This window comes from Buceros rhinoceros, unplaced genomic scaffold (assembly GCF_000710305.1).
Source record: "Buceros rhinoceros silvestris isolate BGI_N320 unplaced genomic scaffold, ASM71030v1 scaffold31508, whole genome shotgun sequence".
NCBI lineage: Eukaryota > Metazoa > Chordata > Aves > Bucerotiformes > Bucerotidae > Buceros > Buceros rhinoceros.
The window spans coordinates 39,846-56,623 of record NW_010426796.1 but is presented as its reverse complement, the minus strand read 5'-3'; the positions used below and the strand labels follow the sequence as shown (position 1 = coordinate 56,623).

The 16,778-nt window shown below is 40.3% G+C and overlaps 1 protein-coding gene across 1 annotated transcript in view; it reads left to right on the top strand.

The window, feature by feature from the left end:
- Window positions 1-16,778, top strand: part of LOC104498294 (monofunctional C1-tetrahydrofolate synthase, mitochondrial-like) — a gene marked incomplete at both ends in the record, with an annotated part of 64,426 nt that overhangs the window by 10,966 nt on the left and 36,682 nt on the right. Inside the window, 4 exons of the mRNA XM_010141650.1 lie at window positions 5,842-5,953; window positions 11,399-11,478; window positions 12,186-12,283; window positions 16,567-16,740. Coding sequence (XP_010139952.1) covers window positions 5,842-5,953; window positions 11,399-11,478; window positions 12,186-12,283; window positions 16,567-16,740 — 464 coding nt within the window. The remainder of the gene's footprint in view (window positions 1-5,841; window positions 5,954-11,398; window positions 11,479-12,185; window positions 12,284-16,566; window positions 16,741-16,778) is intronic.

The following is a 16,778-nucleotide window of genomic DNA, read 5'->3' as shown; positions in this document are numbered from 1 at the left end:
GGATGTAATTCTGTTAGAGTTAACACTAGCTCCTAGATAAAATCTACTGCCTTCGGGGACAACTGTCCTGTTTAATATTCCCAGAAGCTGCAGAGTTAGAAACTGAGCACAGATTTCCTACTGGACAGTGAGGCACTGCTGTCTTGTGGCAACTTGTATCTGAAACACAGTCTTTTAGATAATATGATTATAGCTGATGATATGAGTTCTTTTTCTCTTGGTTGTTTGAAATGCTGATTAAGTAAAACCAGTTTAAAGGCTCGCAGGGTTTCTCCTCTTGAATTTTTTTTTTAAATTTTAATTTAAAGCAAGAAAACATGTCAGTTGATGTTGAGGTATTTCCAAGACTTGGAAGAATTAATTTTGTATGTTTTTCATTTTGTAAGTTTTGGTTTTACTGCGCAATACACCAATTTTAGACATGGCTGTACACTTTTTCCTTCTTCTGAATGTGATGCCTCTACAGTTGCAGTCTGCGTGCTGTTGTTTGGGAGTATAACCTATGGTAGCATAACTTCACTTAAGACGTGAGGGATCAGCTTATGAAGAGTATCAACTTTTAATTGGGATGCATTTGCTTTGCAATATATTCCAGGAAAGGAAAAATTGATTTTAAGGATAGATGTACTTTATTTGTCTTAAATCCATTGGACGGGAACATCTGCGCTCAAGCAGCGCTCCCAGACTTAATGATGTAATGCCTTTCTTAAATGGGTACTGTGTTACCTTAGCCTAGCTGTGCTGATTTGTTCTTCTTTTTGACGGATAGCATAACAAGAAGTGCTTTCTTTAGAAATTTTATCAATTTAAATGAGACACACAATACTAAGATTGTACTTTTTTTTTTCGATCAGGTTTTGTATTACTATGGACTTGTTATTGCTTCTTTTACTCATGTACTTTTGGAAAAATATTTGTAAAATGATCAAGAGGAAGGTATGCTTTAGTCCACCTTAGGAAGAGTGTAACAATGTAGAGGTAGCTCTACCCACAAACACCATAATACCGTCCACCATCTGACATAGTGTGCTCCTTTAAATTAAGTAAGTCTTCTCTGTCCTATGGCAGGGAAAGGGAATAAAATAAGTGATGGTACATTTTAATTTCCTTGCTTTGACCTACATGAATAATGGGCACACTTTGCATGTTCTTTTCCCTCCCTGCTTCATATTTTGTTAAGGTGAACAGACTACCAATGTTTTTTTGTTCCGTTTTGGGTTTGCTTGACTTTAGTTATTAAAAACAATCATCATGGCACAGCTGAGCCATGTCCCTCAATACTCTTGAGCTTCCTGGGATTTCCAATAAAATCACAAATGAAAGTAAGCGGTGTATTTCTGAAGGTTCTGGCACAACTGTGTGTAGTTGCCATGAAGAAACGCTGTTCTTTTTGCATTGTTATGTTGGATGTGAAAGAAATTGTGAAGTAAGAGGTAGAAGACTTGAGCATCTTGGTGGAAATAGATGTTATCATTCTGTTAAGCTTTGCGTAGGTAACTCTTCAGGAACATCTCACTTGTCATTTGAAAATGGGACTACCCAAAAGTCAGTTCAGTGTTACGGGTGAAAAATGTGAACTGACGTGCTTAATCCATTGTTGTGTTAGAATTAGGCTTTCTAGATTGAAAGGATGTTATCAAATAGATTCATATTGAAAAATAGAGGTGATTTTCTTACCAAGACAAGGATAATATTTCGTACCTATGAGAAAATGGAATTTCATTTCAGTCGTCTAAATTCAGTCAGTTGCAATGTCAGCCCGTTGTCTTAAATGTAGTTTGTATGTGAACCGCATCATGCCTCTTAAGAGAGCTGCTATCCTACAGTTTTGTTGTGAAAGAACTGAAAATTGGTCTACCTAGGTATGATTAGGAATGGAAAACTTGTTTGTAAAAGCCTGATTGAGAAGTAGGAGAGTGGTTCGGCTGGAGTACATGAATGGGAGGTTCCTTTGCAGGTTGGATAAGAACCTCTTTTGGCCACAGTCTGCATTTTAGAGCCAGTACTTAAGCTTCAGACTGTTATGTCGTTTACTGCCCTGTTTTTGCTGTCTTGGTAAGACCAAGAGTCTTGGTACTGGCAGAAAAATATATTTTTTATTGTAAGCATGTAAGTAAACATGAAAGAATGTGAGACCAGGTATACAGATCCTGTAAGAGAACCGATGAGGGAGGCTGTGTGAGAGTTTCTAATGACAGTGCTGTACGCAAAAGTATTTCTGCTTCAGCATGTTATGTGCATCATTTCTGATCCTTGCAATTCTGAATTTATCTCTCTGGGAGCTAGAAGAACAGTTGCTAAAGTGTGCATCATAGCAGTAGGCTTGAGCCTGCAGTAGAGTTGTGGACCTATTTTCACATGCACTGTGTAGGGCAAGTGTAGTCAGGCTGATGTGCCAGGAGAGCGTCTGTCAGCGTCTCGTCAGGTTGTCCTGCCAAGCTGCCAATTAGCAAACCTTGAACTTCCCAAGGTAGAGATGGAAGAAACCACATAAGGAGAATATGCCTGGGTGGAAAAAGTGCCTGAAACTAGTCACTGACATTAAAAAAGTTTCAATATTTCAGAAATTAATTAGAATTGCTGTGATTGAAGTGGAATCTGATCTGTAACCTGATGTGTAATTTTTTTTTTTTCCATAAGAAGAGTTGTGAAAAAACTTTGAATCGAGTTCCTGTTTCTCATCCCATCTCTTTAAATTTAGCTGGCCAAACTTGATACCCAGGAAATTGAGGGCTTTTACATTCCAAATATTAATTTTGAGGTTTTTTTCTTTGATCATGTATTTAAAAATGGCTTTTTTAGCAGTCAGTTTTAACTATGGGGAAAGTTTTATGCAGGCTTCATTGCAAAATGGGTTTTCAGCTATCTGGAATATACAGCTACTTTGTACCGTTATCACTGAATACTTGCCTGGAAAGTCTGTATTGTTTTAGCATTTGGTGTTCTGTCTTGGGAATGGGTGGTGCTTCTTAATCTGCTTCTACTTAAGTCTTGGTGGAGAGAGTTATGTTTTGTTATGAGGTAAGGTTTCAGATTATTTGTAGGCACAGTTCTTCCCAACTGAAAAAATTTTTGCTGATGAAGAAGACAGGACACCACTGGAGTGCTAGCCTGTTGCTTACTAGATTAAGGATGGTTTGGCATGATGACTGTCATTCCTTCCTCTAGCCTGCCTGGTGAGATGCAGCCTTGCTGTCCAGGGAACACCTGGCCATCGGTCGTCCCGCGGCCACACATTCCCTCTCATGGGTATCTTCCCAACCTTCTGGCTGTGGCTGCCTGTAGCATGTGTTTCCTGTCAGATGTGTCCTCTGTCCAGGGACTGTGTGGTGCGTTTGCTAAGGAGGTTGGATGTCATCTTTTCTAACGTCTGTGATTTGTTTCTGATGTAGAAGATAAGCCTCCTAAGCCTTGCTGCTTGCTTTACTCATTTACAGGCAGTCAAAAGAGTAGGTTATGGCAAGAAAGGGAAAAAAGCTTTGGTGGCATGCGCACAACTTCTTGTGTGTGAAACCAAAATGCCCTGATGGAGATCACAGAAATCTTTTCCAAAGACATTCCAAATTCTGCAAACAACTATTTTGCTCTCAGTGGTCTCACTCTTTCAGTCAAACAAATTGCTGGACATCGACTTTTTTTTTTTATAATAGTCACAAGAAAAAAAATTTCTATCTAGTGTTTGTGATTCACATTCAGGAACTTTTTCAATAGTTGCACATAAAATTCTTGCTTATAGCAAGAGAGTTACAATTGTATCTGTACCTTTTTTTGTTTTTCTCTTCCCATTTACTTTCTTTGTGAAATAAGGAAAGACAATCATAGTGGGGAAGGCTCTGAGGTCAGTGTGTGTTCGACCTGTAGGACGACTGTTCACTGCAATGTGATACAACTTTTTTTATGGGGGAGGTGGGGCAGGGCGATGACATGAAAGGTTCAGCTGGTTTTCTGATACATTTGTGGGTATGTGCGATGTTAGCCGTTCAAACTAGTGTAAACGTTGGCTACAAAAATGATTTTATTCAGCTGTTCAGAACATTCTTGGACATTGTGATCGGTAGTCATAGAGATGAATATTTGGTCAGGTCAGTGGTTTTCTGGCATTATAGTTACATTGGATCAATTATGTCATAAGTATGTTGGCTGAACATTTGTCAAAGTTATTACTTGTTGCAAACAGCTCTGAACTGGTTCATAGTTTCACGATGATAAGCGCTGTGCAAAGTCCTTTGTCCTTGTCCCAGAGGCTATGCGTGAGAAGACATACCTGATGCTTAGTATGTGAATTATAAGTAGAATATCAGTAATTTTTTTTCTTACAAAAGAAAAGGCAGGGTTCATGTAACTGAAAGTAATCACTGTTTTTCTTTGGTGTTGAGTGTTACAGCAAAGACTGCCTCCTTTTGCGGGGGAAAGTGTGTCTTCAGCATAGTATTCCCGGTACACAAGTCATTGCAGCATCTTTTTATCCAGATTTGCTTGCAGATTCCTCAGTATGATTTGACCTGTTGCTAGTCAAGCATTATGACCTGTGTGGCCTTCTAGGAGAGGCGTATAAGTTGAGATATGCACCAGACGCAGGAGCGTAAGCAGTTTGGATGAGGATGAATGACTGTTGAGACTGTACATTTGCAGGCAATCACAGGAGTGTCGTGGGACTTCCAGCTGAAGCCTGGATCAGCCCGTTGCATTAGTCATTTGTCAAGCAAGTAGAATGTCTCCCACACTTTTGGCTTTGTTTCCGTATGTGGATCTCTAAGGAGGTTTCGGCCATCCTTGTGTCCTCTGAGAAGATGGAGGGTTTTTAGCTTTCTGCCTTTTCCGCCGCAGTTATGCTCTTCTTGCCTCCTCAGTGTGTCGCCGTGCCAAAACCCTGCTATCCTGACAGGATTTGTAGCTGTTCTTTCTTGGCAGGAGTGTTGGGCAGGGTTGCATCTGAGCACTTTTGGCCAAAAAAGAAGCTGGAGTGCTTGTCAGTCACAAATCAGTTCATGGAGAGGTTCACTGAGTTTTGTGACACTTGGTATTAATTTACATTTTTCAAAATATTCCCCAAATCACTGTATCTCTTAAATAATTTTTACTTTCAGGCTTGAGGTAATGCTGTGCCCATATTTTGCTTTTTTAGTGGATCTTTACACATCTGCCTCTGGTGCTGTCCCTTACCTCATGGTGATTCCAGTAACTGGTACAGGGCCTTCTTTCAGAGGAGGGAGGAAAGGAAGACACTTATGTCTTTGATTATAAGAATTTTTTGTAGTAACCGTTTTTGCTCCAGTGTCTGTCAGGCTGAAATAAATCAGAGTGCTGATTAGCGAACATGAACTGAATTAAAAAAAAAAAAAAAAGCTTTAATTGGTATTGTTCAAAGGCATTGATGTTTGCAGATCAGGTCATCTTGCATTCCTGACAGCTGGCCTGATTTTCTACTGTTGCATAATCTGACTGTACTCTTTATAATTACCTATTTACTGTCATTCAGCCCTTTTCTTTCTTAAGTCTCTCCAAGTTATCTTGTTGGACAGGACTTTGGACAGTGATAGGGCTTTTTCTTTGAAAGTATATAATCCCCATTAAATATTATTGGTGCTGACTCTGACCCCACTTGCCTGATTTCACAGGTTATTTACCTGACTTCATTTTAAATGCTTGTGTTCTTAAATTTCATATGGGCTAAGAATCAAGCCATCAATTTGGATTATTTTTGTTGTTGTTGTCTGCAAATATTTTGCTCAAAAGACTTTTGCTGTGTAAGTCTAAATATTGTAAGATGCATATTCAAGAATGTATTTCTAACATTAAATGCTGCTTTTGTTTCTGGGGGATGTTTCGGGCTCTCTCTAGCTTCATCATGCGGATGTGGTGGTAGTTGGCAGCACAAAACCTGACGATGTTCCTGTGAGCTGGATCAAGCCTGGAACCACCATTATTAGTTGTTCTCATGATTTGCTATCAGGTAAGAGGTGTAAAAGATAACAGTTCTTGAAAGTGAGGTACTTTCAAGTCTTTTGAGATATATATGGCATGTTGGTGACAAAGCAGCGTGGTTAAAAGCTATGGCTTTAGGAGACGGCCTTTAAAAGTGGATGTTTGCGTACAGGGGGATGTATACATGTGTCTCTGATGTATAAATGGGAGAAGTATGTCAGGTGAGGGAATAAAGACTAGAACAGATTCTTTGTACCGTGATTTTTAAATAAGTGATGATCCTATGGATTCAAAGAATTCGCAGTGAAGACTTTCAGGTCATCAGATGAGCTGTTATTTAGTGCTGTTTCGCACAGTGTGTGGGACTGCTGTTCTTGGCAGGCCCTGGCTGCCCTGTGCCCGGGTCTGTGATGTCTGGAGGCAGAGCAGCGACTCTTTCACGGGCACCCCCTTGCCACGGGGAAGGAGCTTGCGTGCCCTTGTGAGGTTGAGAGCTGTGCTGGTGGTGGCATGTGCCTCCGGTGGGGTCTTCCAAGACAGACAGGTCTCAACTGAAGGGTCAGACAAAGTGTGTCCACGGGCAGGATGGGCTCACTAGCCTTCGGGCAGCCATCCTAGGAGAAGGACAGCTCTGACTCCAAACCCGGGCAGATGGAGCTCGTTTAGCCTTGTAAGGCATCCATCATCTCAGAGAAGGACACTCTAACCAAACCTATGACCCGAAGACTTTGCTGTCACTGTCCAAGCTCGCTAGGCCCTGGCAGATGAACCTCAGGTGTAAAGGGTGGAGCCAGTTCCGCGCACGCTGCGCCTCACCTAAAAAATCCACTGCGCAGACCCGAGGGGTGCCCTCATCGCTTGTAGTGAGCGTGGGAAAAGCCCTTCCCAGATCTTCGTTCACGAAGCCAAGCCATGATGATGTTATCCTGTGACTTCTGTGGACTCACCTGAAACATGGGAAAAAGAGAAGAGGGGCAAAAATACCATCTGCAAAATGCTGTGAAGCTATGTGCAAAGAATTGTGCAGGAGGCAGTAGAGAAATACGTGTAGCTAACAAGAGGCAGAATGTCTCCTGCACTAATTACTCCTACAAAAAGAGTTTGGATGCTCTTCCCTCCTCCTGCCCAGGCTGGTTGGGGAGGGAATATATGTTCATTAATTTCTCAGTTGAAAAATGCCACAGAATTCTATTAGGAATAAAACTAAAAAAGCTTCTTAGAAGTTACTCTATTCTACTGCTGGAACTGCATTTCCTGTAAAATTTGTTAAAGTCCTGTGAAGATCTCTACGTATTTTCTAGATCATTTGTATGTATATGAATTTGACTGTTCAGTGTCCAGATGAGATTATGCTGCAAATTAATAGGAAAATAAGGAAGTACATGGGTAGTGTGATTGGTTAATTTGTTTTTCTAAATCTGAAACAAGTGTGCTTATTGACAGCTATTGATATAAAACTGGGGAAATGGGCATAAGGCCAAGGAAGGCTAATTGTATGGTTCTTAAACTAGTGATGTTCCCTAAGGACAAATTAAGCAGGGCTAATGAAAGATTAGGCTCAAAATAAAGCAGCTGCTATTCCCAAAGCCTTAGCAAGATATTCCTTTCCCTGTCTTTCTGTTACCCTTTTGACTTGAACGCACATTGTGGGTGTGGGAAATCTGGGTTATTATTCACTCAGTTGTCTGAAGGCATTTGGGCATTTGTCTTCCACCTCCCAGAACAGTGCTCTGATCCTGATAAGGATCTCAGGCCTGGGTACCAAGCCTTATTACTTTCTGATGCCGCACAAGTTGTCCCAAAATAATTCATGTTTACTTTTTCCTAGTCTAGTGGTTAGAGGACTCCTTGCGCCTTTAATGCCCATTTATTTTGCATAGGGATCATTGAATATAAATTTTAAGTGACTGTGGGGCAGGGGTTGGAGCATAGGTGTTTTCGGTGGGTACCCAACCTAGTAGTATAATGTACTCTTGTATGAAGGAGAAATGGGGGAAAGGAGAAAGTGGCAGAGAAGAGCAGGACTGGTGGTCCAGCAGTCACACCTATAAGTAAATAAATGAAAAGGAAAGACCTCTCCTTATTTTAATCCTTCTAAGCAAAAACCTCTTAGGTGTCATACTTCAGGCAGAGGTGCAGGTCTATGAAAGCAGGATGGGGGTAAGCCAGTCCGTGCAGTCTGAGTGGCCACCACTGATGACTGAACTCTCCTGGCTCTGTGTGCAGCCAAGTGCACGTCCCACTTTCAGATACCTGCTTCTTTCCTTCCATTGCAGAGGGAATTTGGGTCTTCAGACCTCAAAGTTACACAGTATAACTGCGTGACGTGTCTTGAGACTGAAGTATCTTCATGCCTTAGAAGCTCCATAAGAACTATAGGCAATACTAGTGTTTCCCTTCTCTGAAAGAGTGCTGTTAGGAAAACTGCATTAAAGCATTTGAGTCGTGTTCACATATCACAGCAATATTGATTCTTAAGGCAGGAAATGTAGGGTGTGGCATAAGCATCTAGATTTCTTTGCATTTTTGAAGCTGTAGCGGTGGGATGTGTTAACTACAGCATTTCTTTAGAAAGGCAGCGTGAGATTTTTAGAAGGATAATTTAACTAGAACTTATCTACCAAATGTCCATCTGTCTTTATGGTTATGCTTTTGAGATTGTTGGAATCTTGGAGAAACTCTGAAAGAATAGCAGAAATGCATTTTAGCAGCTTTAAAATGTGCTGACCTCAAGACTTAATAGAGAGGGACACAAAACACAGGTGTCTGTTTGACAGGAAGAATGCACTTAGTTTAATTGCAGGATACTTATTAAGAGCCTATTGTGGAGCAGTTGTGACCTTGGAGAAACAACGGAGTCTTACAACTCTTCACTTTCAGTATGTGATGGAATCCGGCCGAGATGCTTGGAAATTGTTCTGGGTTTTTTCTTGCTTTAGAAATGTCCGACTTAACATCTGTGGGGTCACAGGAGCTAAATGAAGCCTGAAAGCAACAATGGCCATGAAATAACTTTTTTTCTTGCTAGATGGTGGCCGCATTTCTATCTTATGTAGGTGTACGTGTAGTCTAACACTCAAAATGTGCAAGGATACAGCTGATTTGGGCAGCTGTAATGATGTGAGCCAGGAGACTAGAGTTAAAAATGCTTGCTCCAAAGTGATAGAGTTATTTTTCAAGTATTTTTTTAATATGATCAAAGACTTTTAAATTACCACAATTGTAAAAGGTTATATAATTTCTAGTAGTGCAACATCTTATTCTTCTGCACCAATGATTTTGGAATCCAGTGAGAGCTGGTAGTGTTTTGCGGGAAAATATATCTTAAATGTGTAGAAATTAAAATCAAGTCTGATCAAAATGTAAGGATGCCAAAATCATTTGGGATTTAATGTCCAAGTCCTTTGGGATCACTTCAAAGCTGAAGCGCCTATAGTTTAAGTACGTTAGTGGGAAAGTCAACCATTTCCCCACCTCTTCTCTATTCTAAGCTGCCTAAGCAGACAGGTAGTGCGTGACAGCAACTCTGAGCCATCTGCACAATAGGGTACTAATAGATGGATGGACCTGTGTTAGGGTGAGTCAGAGGAGGGAGCACAATGTCTGCAGTTCAGCTGATCGGGCCATAATCCAAAGCAGAGTGTACTATTCCGGCTTCCATCTGGAAAATTTATCCTAAGAGAGCTGTTGCAATCCTGTGATTGTCTTGCTAGCTCAAGCGTGCATGACTTGCACCTCTAGCTTCACCTTCACCCCTGTAAAAGGCTGGTTAGTTATTTGTGGGGTGAGTATGTAGCATAGGCAGCCTGAGAGAAGTAGTTTATTGAAGGGAAATGTCTAACTCTGATACGTATTTACACACATGCTAGCTCTGCCCCGATAAAGTAAAGTCGTACTAAGCCAAATAACATAAAAAGTCAAAAAGTCAGAATGTTTCTGTAAAGCACAGCTGTCTGAAAGGGGATTTTAAACTTCATTCTTCCTACTTCATTTGTCTCTTTGGCAGCATTCCCAGCCTGGTCTCAAAGCAACAACAGTCAACTTACGACTGTGATAGACTGTTCCAGTAAAACTCTTCTGTCTGAATTTAAAACTGAGCATCTCCAGAAGATTAATTTTATTTTATTTTTAAATGGCAAGTGTTAATGCAAGTAGAAGGACTTTTCAGCCACTTTCTTAATTGGAGTTTAGTGTCATGACTGTCACCTTCTGCTTGGTTAGCTTTGTCACTGATATATAGATGCTTGCTGGCAAGTAAGTTTGAGAAAGGATTAGAAAATAGACAGAATGAGGCTGAGGATGTCTGCAGAAAGGGTCACTTGCTCTTTTGGTGATGAGTATGAGAGAGTGGGCTGGAGCTGGATGGGGGGAGGGTGGGGTGGTGTGCTGGCTCCTCTGCATGCCTCTGCCTGCCCCTTTGGCTCCAGCCTGAGGTTTCTGTGCACTGCCACCACTGGGACCCTTGCCAGGAAGGGTAACTGTGCAAGGCAACATGAGCATTTTATGATCGGTACAGATTGGATGAGTAGAGCGGGAGATTGACCAGGTCAGGGTTTGCACTTCAGTTCCCCTGGGGTGGAAAGGTTAAAGCTGTCAGTGAACAGTTATTTTTTTATTACAGTTATGTCTACGCCCTTCAGAATGTGACTAGGGCTTTGATATGCCCACAGAGACTAGGATGTGAATTTTTGAGAAATTGTGTCTAGATAAAAGTCAATAAGCAACAACAGAAGAACAAGCTAAAAGAAGAGTTACAGGGAAATGACAGTATGTGTAGTTAGGGTAGCTAATGTATCATCATTATATGCTATATTGCCACTAGAAGCAATTATAACTGTAGCTAAAGCTGGAGTCACTGTGAATTATTTAGACTCTTCCAGAATATCCATTTTTAATGTCACATCGATGAGGATAACTTCTGCTGCTCAAAAAAAATTGTATAATCTGATTCCAATTTAAAAATCCTGTTGGATAATAATCCTGTATAGTATTCTGTGATTGTTTAATTGCTCTCTCACTGTAATCGGTGTGTGGAAAAGACGACAATCTTTACCATGCTCATTTAGATGTTCTGTTTAAGAATGTATAGCTTTTCCAGTGTATAGCTTTTCCAATTCTCACAGCTGTCTGGCATTTTTTTGTTGCTGTCCAAAACATGTCCAATATGTGGCTCCTGGAGTTAATCTCTGTGTTTCCTTGTTTTCTTTTTCAGGTATGTGTATGCTTCATCATATGCATGTGTCTGTGTAATGTGCTTCAGAGCATACAGTTGCTCTCTGATTTTCACATTATATCTATCCTCCTGGGTTATTTCATTTGAAGTATCAAAGAAGCCACATATAATTTTGTCAGTGACATTGTTAAATTTCAAATCAACATTCAGAAAATTTTTGTTTGGACATACCTTTCAAATACCCATGCTTCCACTCAAGAAAACTTTGTCATTTTTCAGTGCTATGCTTCTGTTTTACAGAGAAACGCAACTATGGTGAGCAGAATAACAATGCTGCAGAAAATGTTGTTGGATCTCTTGCAGTAGCAATGCGAATGCAGGTTAGTGTAACTTTAAACATTGTAAATTTGTGACTCTCTTTGTAAGTTACAGAAATTGCTTCTACAGTTCAGATTTTAATTTTTATTTTGCTCTTTTGAACATCTTAACCTGCCTTCCGTTTTAATAGCCACTCTTAATCAGTCAGTGAGGGTGAATCATGATTGTTAGATTACTCAGAGAAATGTAAATTAAAAATCAAACATTTAATAATTCTGATGATTACAGTAAAGCTTGGCAGAAGCACTTGTATCACGAGACTGACATTACTTATTCTGGTAAGACAGTGAAGGTTAATTTTATCTGCACACATTTTTATTGTGCGATGGGTGGAGGGTCCAAAAGTTTGGTGTTTTATGTGGAAGCCACATGAGTCAGTGAACAATTAATATCTTCCATTATTTTTTAAGGTGTGAGAGAATAGTAATATTCCATTTTACCAGAATAAAATCTCCAAGTCCCTAATTAAAGTCTTTTCTTACATGTTAATGGTCTTGATTCTTTTTGAACTGTGGACGAGCAGTAGGACAGTAATAGTGCAGTTGTTTTGCTTTTGTCCTAAAACCATGAAATGGAAAGATTTTTAAGTTTGTTTTTTTGTTAGCCTTTGCCATAGAAGTTATTTCAATGTACCCTTGAGATCATTTGAAATTGGGTGTTCAGCATTTATGATGCAGCTGGTGTGCACTGTTTTCCTGTTTAAAAACAGAACATGGTGAAAAACACAGAGCGATGGATCCAGTCCCAGCAGTACAGGAAGTGGGACCTCCGCTGCTTGAAACTGCAGCCTCTCTCCCCAGTGCCCAGGTAATGAGTGCTTTTTTAAAATTAAAAAAAATAAGAGTAGGCAAGTGTTAAATGTGAGACAGTGAACCTAAAAATGGTCCATGCTTAATTAATTTTTAATCTGCTCATGTGGACTACGTGTTGTGCTGGTGTGTTGTATGCCTTGTTGTGACCATGTCCTCCTGTTTCCTATCAGTTTTTACTTTTATGATGTGCTTTGGAGCCAAGCTTTATTTAATAAAGACCTAAAGCTGGAAGGTTTCTCTGAGGGAGAGAGACGAAGCCTTGTGTAATGTCAACAGAAATACAAAATACAAGAAGTTCCTAATTACTAAACTCTAACGTGGCAAAGTGTTTATGGATCTAGTTAAGGCCAGTGGTTTCAGTGGCATTCGATCTTGTATTTGTTTTCTTCCCTCAGTAAAAGTACTTCCTTCTGCGTTAGACCTTTATCCTGTGTAGATGTGAAAAGCAGGAAGCATATTTATTCTCGTAGCCAGAATCTTTTAAATCAGTTTCTGTCTTTCACCTCCCAAGGCCCATGTCTGGGCCGCAGGGATTTAGGTCTGCCTGGGCATGGTTGCTGACATCTCTGACATTTAGAGCAGCCGGAGCTCTTCGCTGTGCTAAACTGTTTTGCAGTGTGTTGATTGTGTTTGGTGACAGAGAGAGGAACCAAGGACTTGAAGTGAGGTGGTACACTTGCACAGGAGGAAAGGCAGAGAGAGCTTATCCCATGCTTATCCTGGAGAAGTGGTGCCCAGTGACAGGGTCAGAGGCAGCGGGTACAAGCTCAGACACAGGAGGTTCCCTCTGAACATCAGGGAGTGTGAGGGTGACTCAAGCGCTGGCACAGGTTGTTCAGGGAGGTTGTGGAGTCTCCATCCTTGAAGATATTCAAAACCATTTGGACACAGTCCTGGGCAACTAGCTGGCTCTGGGTGGCCCTGCATGAGCAGGGGATTTGGACCGGATGACCTCTAGAGGCCCATTCCAACCTCAGCCACTCTGATTCTGTAATTCTGAATCCCACTGCTGTGGTTTTAGAGAGCTGTAACAAGATGTTTTCTTTTCTAAGCATTTTGATTCAGTTTTCACTGTCTCTTAGAGCATTTTAATGGGAATGGACACAATTATGATTTAAAACAGATGCCAAAAGAATGGGTTTTCTATTGTACCCGGGGGCACAAGGGGGAAGAAATGCCTGAGCTTTTCCTGGGCAGCATGTAAAATTGCAGCCTGAAAAATCTATTCTTAAATAATACAGTTAAAAGATAGATTAAAGTATGTGACATCATGAATGCGATGGTGAAAAAACTCTCAACAAATTATTCCCAACCCTCTCTATGACATCATGTGTTTAGTACCTAAGTATTTACGTAATTAATATATAATGGTATATAAGCAGTAATTGATTTTTCATGTAGTTGATAATTCCATAGCTTCATGTCTTTTTTTTCTTTTAAATATAAAGTAACTCATCAGATGGAAAGTATCCTGCAATAAAATGTAATCTTACAGTAATATACCGCCTTGTGTGGAAACAGATGGAGTTTTCATTGAAAATGAGGCAAAACTGCCTAAGCACTAAAAGTAGGAACATCTGCTTTTTGATTTCTGTGAGATCTGGGTGTTAACTGAAGTATTTCCAAAGATACTGGAAATGGGATGGAAGATTTTCTTAAAAATATTCAGTAAAAAGAAAATTTCAGCACGCAGTCTGTGTAGATGTAGAGCCTTCCCCCATCTTTAAAGTTTTCCCGTAAATTATTGTAAATTATGACTTAAAATTGTCAGTTGTGGACTCCCTCCTTAACAATTCTCATTCATGCAGAGGAAGCACTGTTGCATATTTCCAGTAATATTGAGTAACAACTTACTGAATAATTCTGGTATTTCCAATATAGAGAATATATTGTCAGACCAAAAGAGGTAGCTACAAATGCAGACTTCTAAATGCTAGTTATAATAAAATCTTTTATTTCCTGTGTTTTTGAAAATAGTTTTACCAGAAGTAATAGATGAGACGTAAGCACATTTTGTACGTGTTGTTTAGCCCCCGTACTAGTTAAGGTATAAATAGCAATTCGTTGTGAAATTATGCCTTTTATTTACCTTATTGCATGTATGCAATCTGTTGTTAAAGGGTTTCTAAGTTGTTAAAAGTCTAGTTGCCTCGAGGGAGTTTCAGGTGGGAAAATGATGACAGCGATGGTTTTACAATCAGAGAACTGTTACCATCCACTGCCAATTTTGGGTCTAAAAATATTTCTAATTGTATTTATCTAGAAATTCTTTACCTTTTAATTCAAAAGCAAGCAGCTTTGTTAGTTTTGCTTCTTCCAGTTGTTGCCGGTAGTGGTACTTGCAGGATGGCAGAAGCCGCATTGTTTCTTCCAGAACTCTGAGGGAGAGGCGTTTGTGGCTCAAGAGATGAGGGAAATAGGAAGGGCTGAGATTCCTGCAGAGAGTCGTGATAGTCTGGCCTGAGATTTGGAATAATAGCTTCTGTGTTTTAGTAAAGAGGCTGATATATTTAGTAGGAGAAAAAAAGGCAGATTAACTTCCTGTCATACTAGTCTACACCCTTTTCCCCTTGCCAAATACATCAGTTGCTATACTAGGGTAATTGTCACCCCACAGACTTTTCTTGCTTAAATCTTTGAGGGACCGCACTATCATCAACTTGACAGTATTTTCCTGAAACTCAAGCTGTTTTCATAGAGTTCTGAATGAAAACTAAATATTCTTAGTCATGTGATGTTTGTAAGCCGCTCCGTCTTGTGTTCTCGATGCATTTTTATGACTAGTTGTGTTTGAAGTAATGCATAAGAAAGCCAAAGGTATATCCTTCTGTGCGAGAGGATGTGCTTAGCGTGTCCTTGAAAGCAAGCAGATTCCAGGTTAGTATATGCAATGAAATGGTCTGCAACCCAAGCACTGAGTGCTGTGATCAAGTAACTTTTTGTCCTGTAGAGCAGGATTATGTCATTGGATGGGTAATTTCTGGGTTCACGAAGTTCTGGCAGGGTGTACAAGTGGGATACCTGAGAATAAAGATTGAATAATGGTCCCAGTTTAGGATATCCTCAAAGAATTGCAAGCAGTTAGTTGGCACAAACTGATGATTTGCTGGTGGGCGGAGCAGCTGAAGTCCACACATAAGAGTTGAGATCTGGCATTAGTTTTGTGCTCATCTGTGGATTTCTGAGGCCTTTCAGACTGTTTGAAAGTTCAGGACATTAGCTTTGATGCCATTGCCAGATTCTATCTTAAAAACACTGTAATCATCTGAGACTGCAGGAAGGAATTTAGCCTGGTTAAGCTGCAAGTAATTAATCTCTTGGTAATTTTTTAACTTGCTTTTGTGGTGATGTGAGCAATTCAAAGCCAAAGGAGACAACTCCTCACATCATGTGCGCTGGGCCCTGGACTTTACTGCCACAGGAGCTTACAGCTGCTAAATACTTATGTGGACATAAGGGGCAATTATGTCAAGCTAACAGAAGAACAATTCATGAAGGAATATTAAATCCAAAGACCCTAGGTGGTCTAGGTCTGGAATTGCAGATACAATAGGGTCCCCCAGCACCTCCCCTATGGCGACCTACTGTGTGTGCTTGCCTCATGCTTCTTCTCTTGCCTCAGCTGCCACTCGGACCTTGCTCAAAATTATTTATAAGCTCACTGGACTTGGGGCCTGAGTCCCGTGCGTTAAACTCCTGCTATGTGGCCATTTTCAATTTAGCTGTGTTTTAGAAGTGCGGGAGTTGATGTTCAAATGCCTTGTTTCCTTTGGTGCCCTCTTGGGGGAGTAGCAAGGCTTAGCTTGCTTGACAGTACCCTCTGATGAAAGGCGCTACATATACAAGCATCAGGTTTAGCTAATGTGTTTCTATCTGTTGGCCAAGGAATGTATGCGCTTTTCAGTAAAGTGTATGTGCTGAAATACACTGGGAGGGAGCAGAAGAAAAACAAAACCAGAAACATCCATTCCGGTGGGACATGCTGGTGCATCCAGTAGATGCATCTCTAGCTTGATGTGAAAGCATTACATAATAATTGGAATCTGATTAAACAAGAGAACTCTGTGAAATTGTAACAATTAACAAACACTCCACATGATTTTCAATGTTATATTAGGTGTTAGCTAATATTTAGGCTTGGTTAATAAAATGTGAGAGAGGATTGAAAAACCGATTACAATAACCCCATTGTTGGAGTATTTGCTGTTGTTTTGTGCTCTCTCGTCGACCACCTAAGCTGAGAGAAATCTCCTGGCTCCTATTTGTTTTCTTTTCCAGTGATATTGAGATTTCCCGAGCACAGAGTCCAAAAGCTGTTGATGTACTTGCCAAGGAGATAGGATTGCTTGCAGATGAACTTGAGATGTATGGCCAAACGAAAGCCAAAGTACGTTTGTCCCTGCTGGAAAGGTTAAAGGATCAACCAGATGGAAAATATGTTCTAGTTGCTGGGTAAGAATGCACAGTAATGTCATTAATGTCCACTCTTT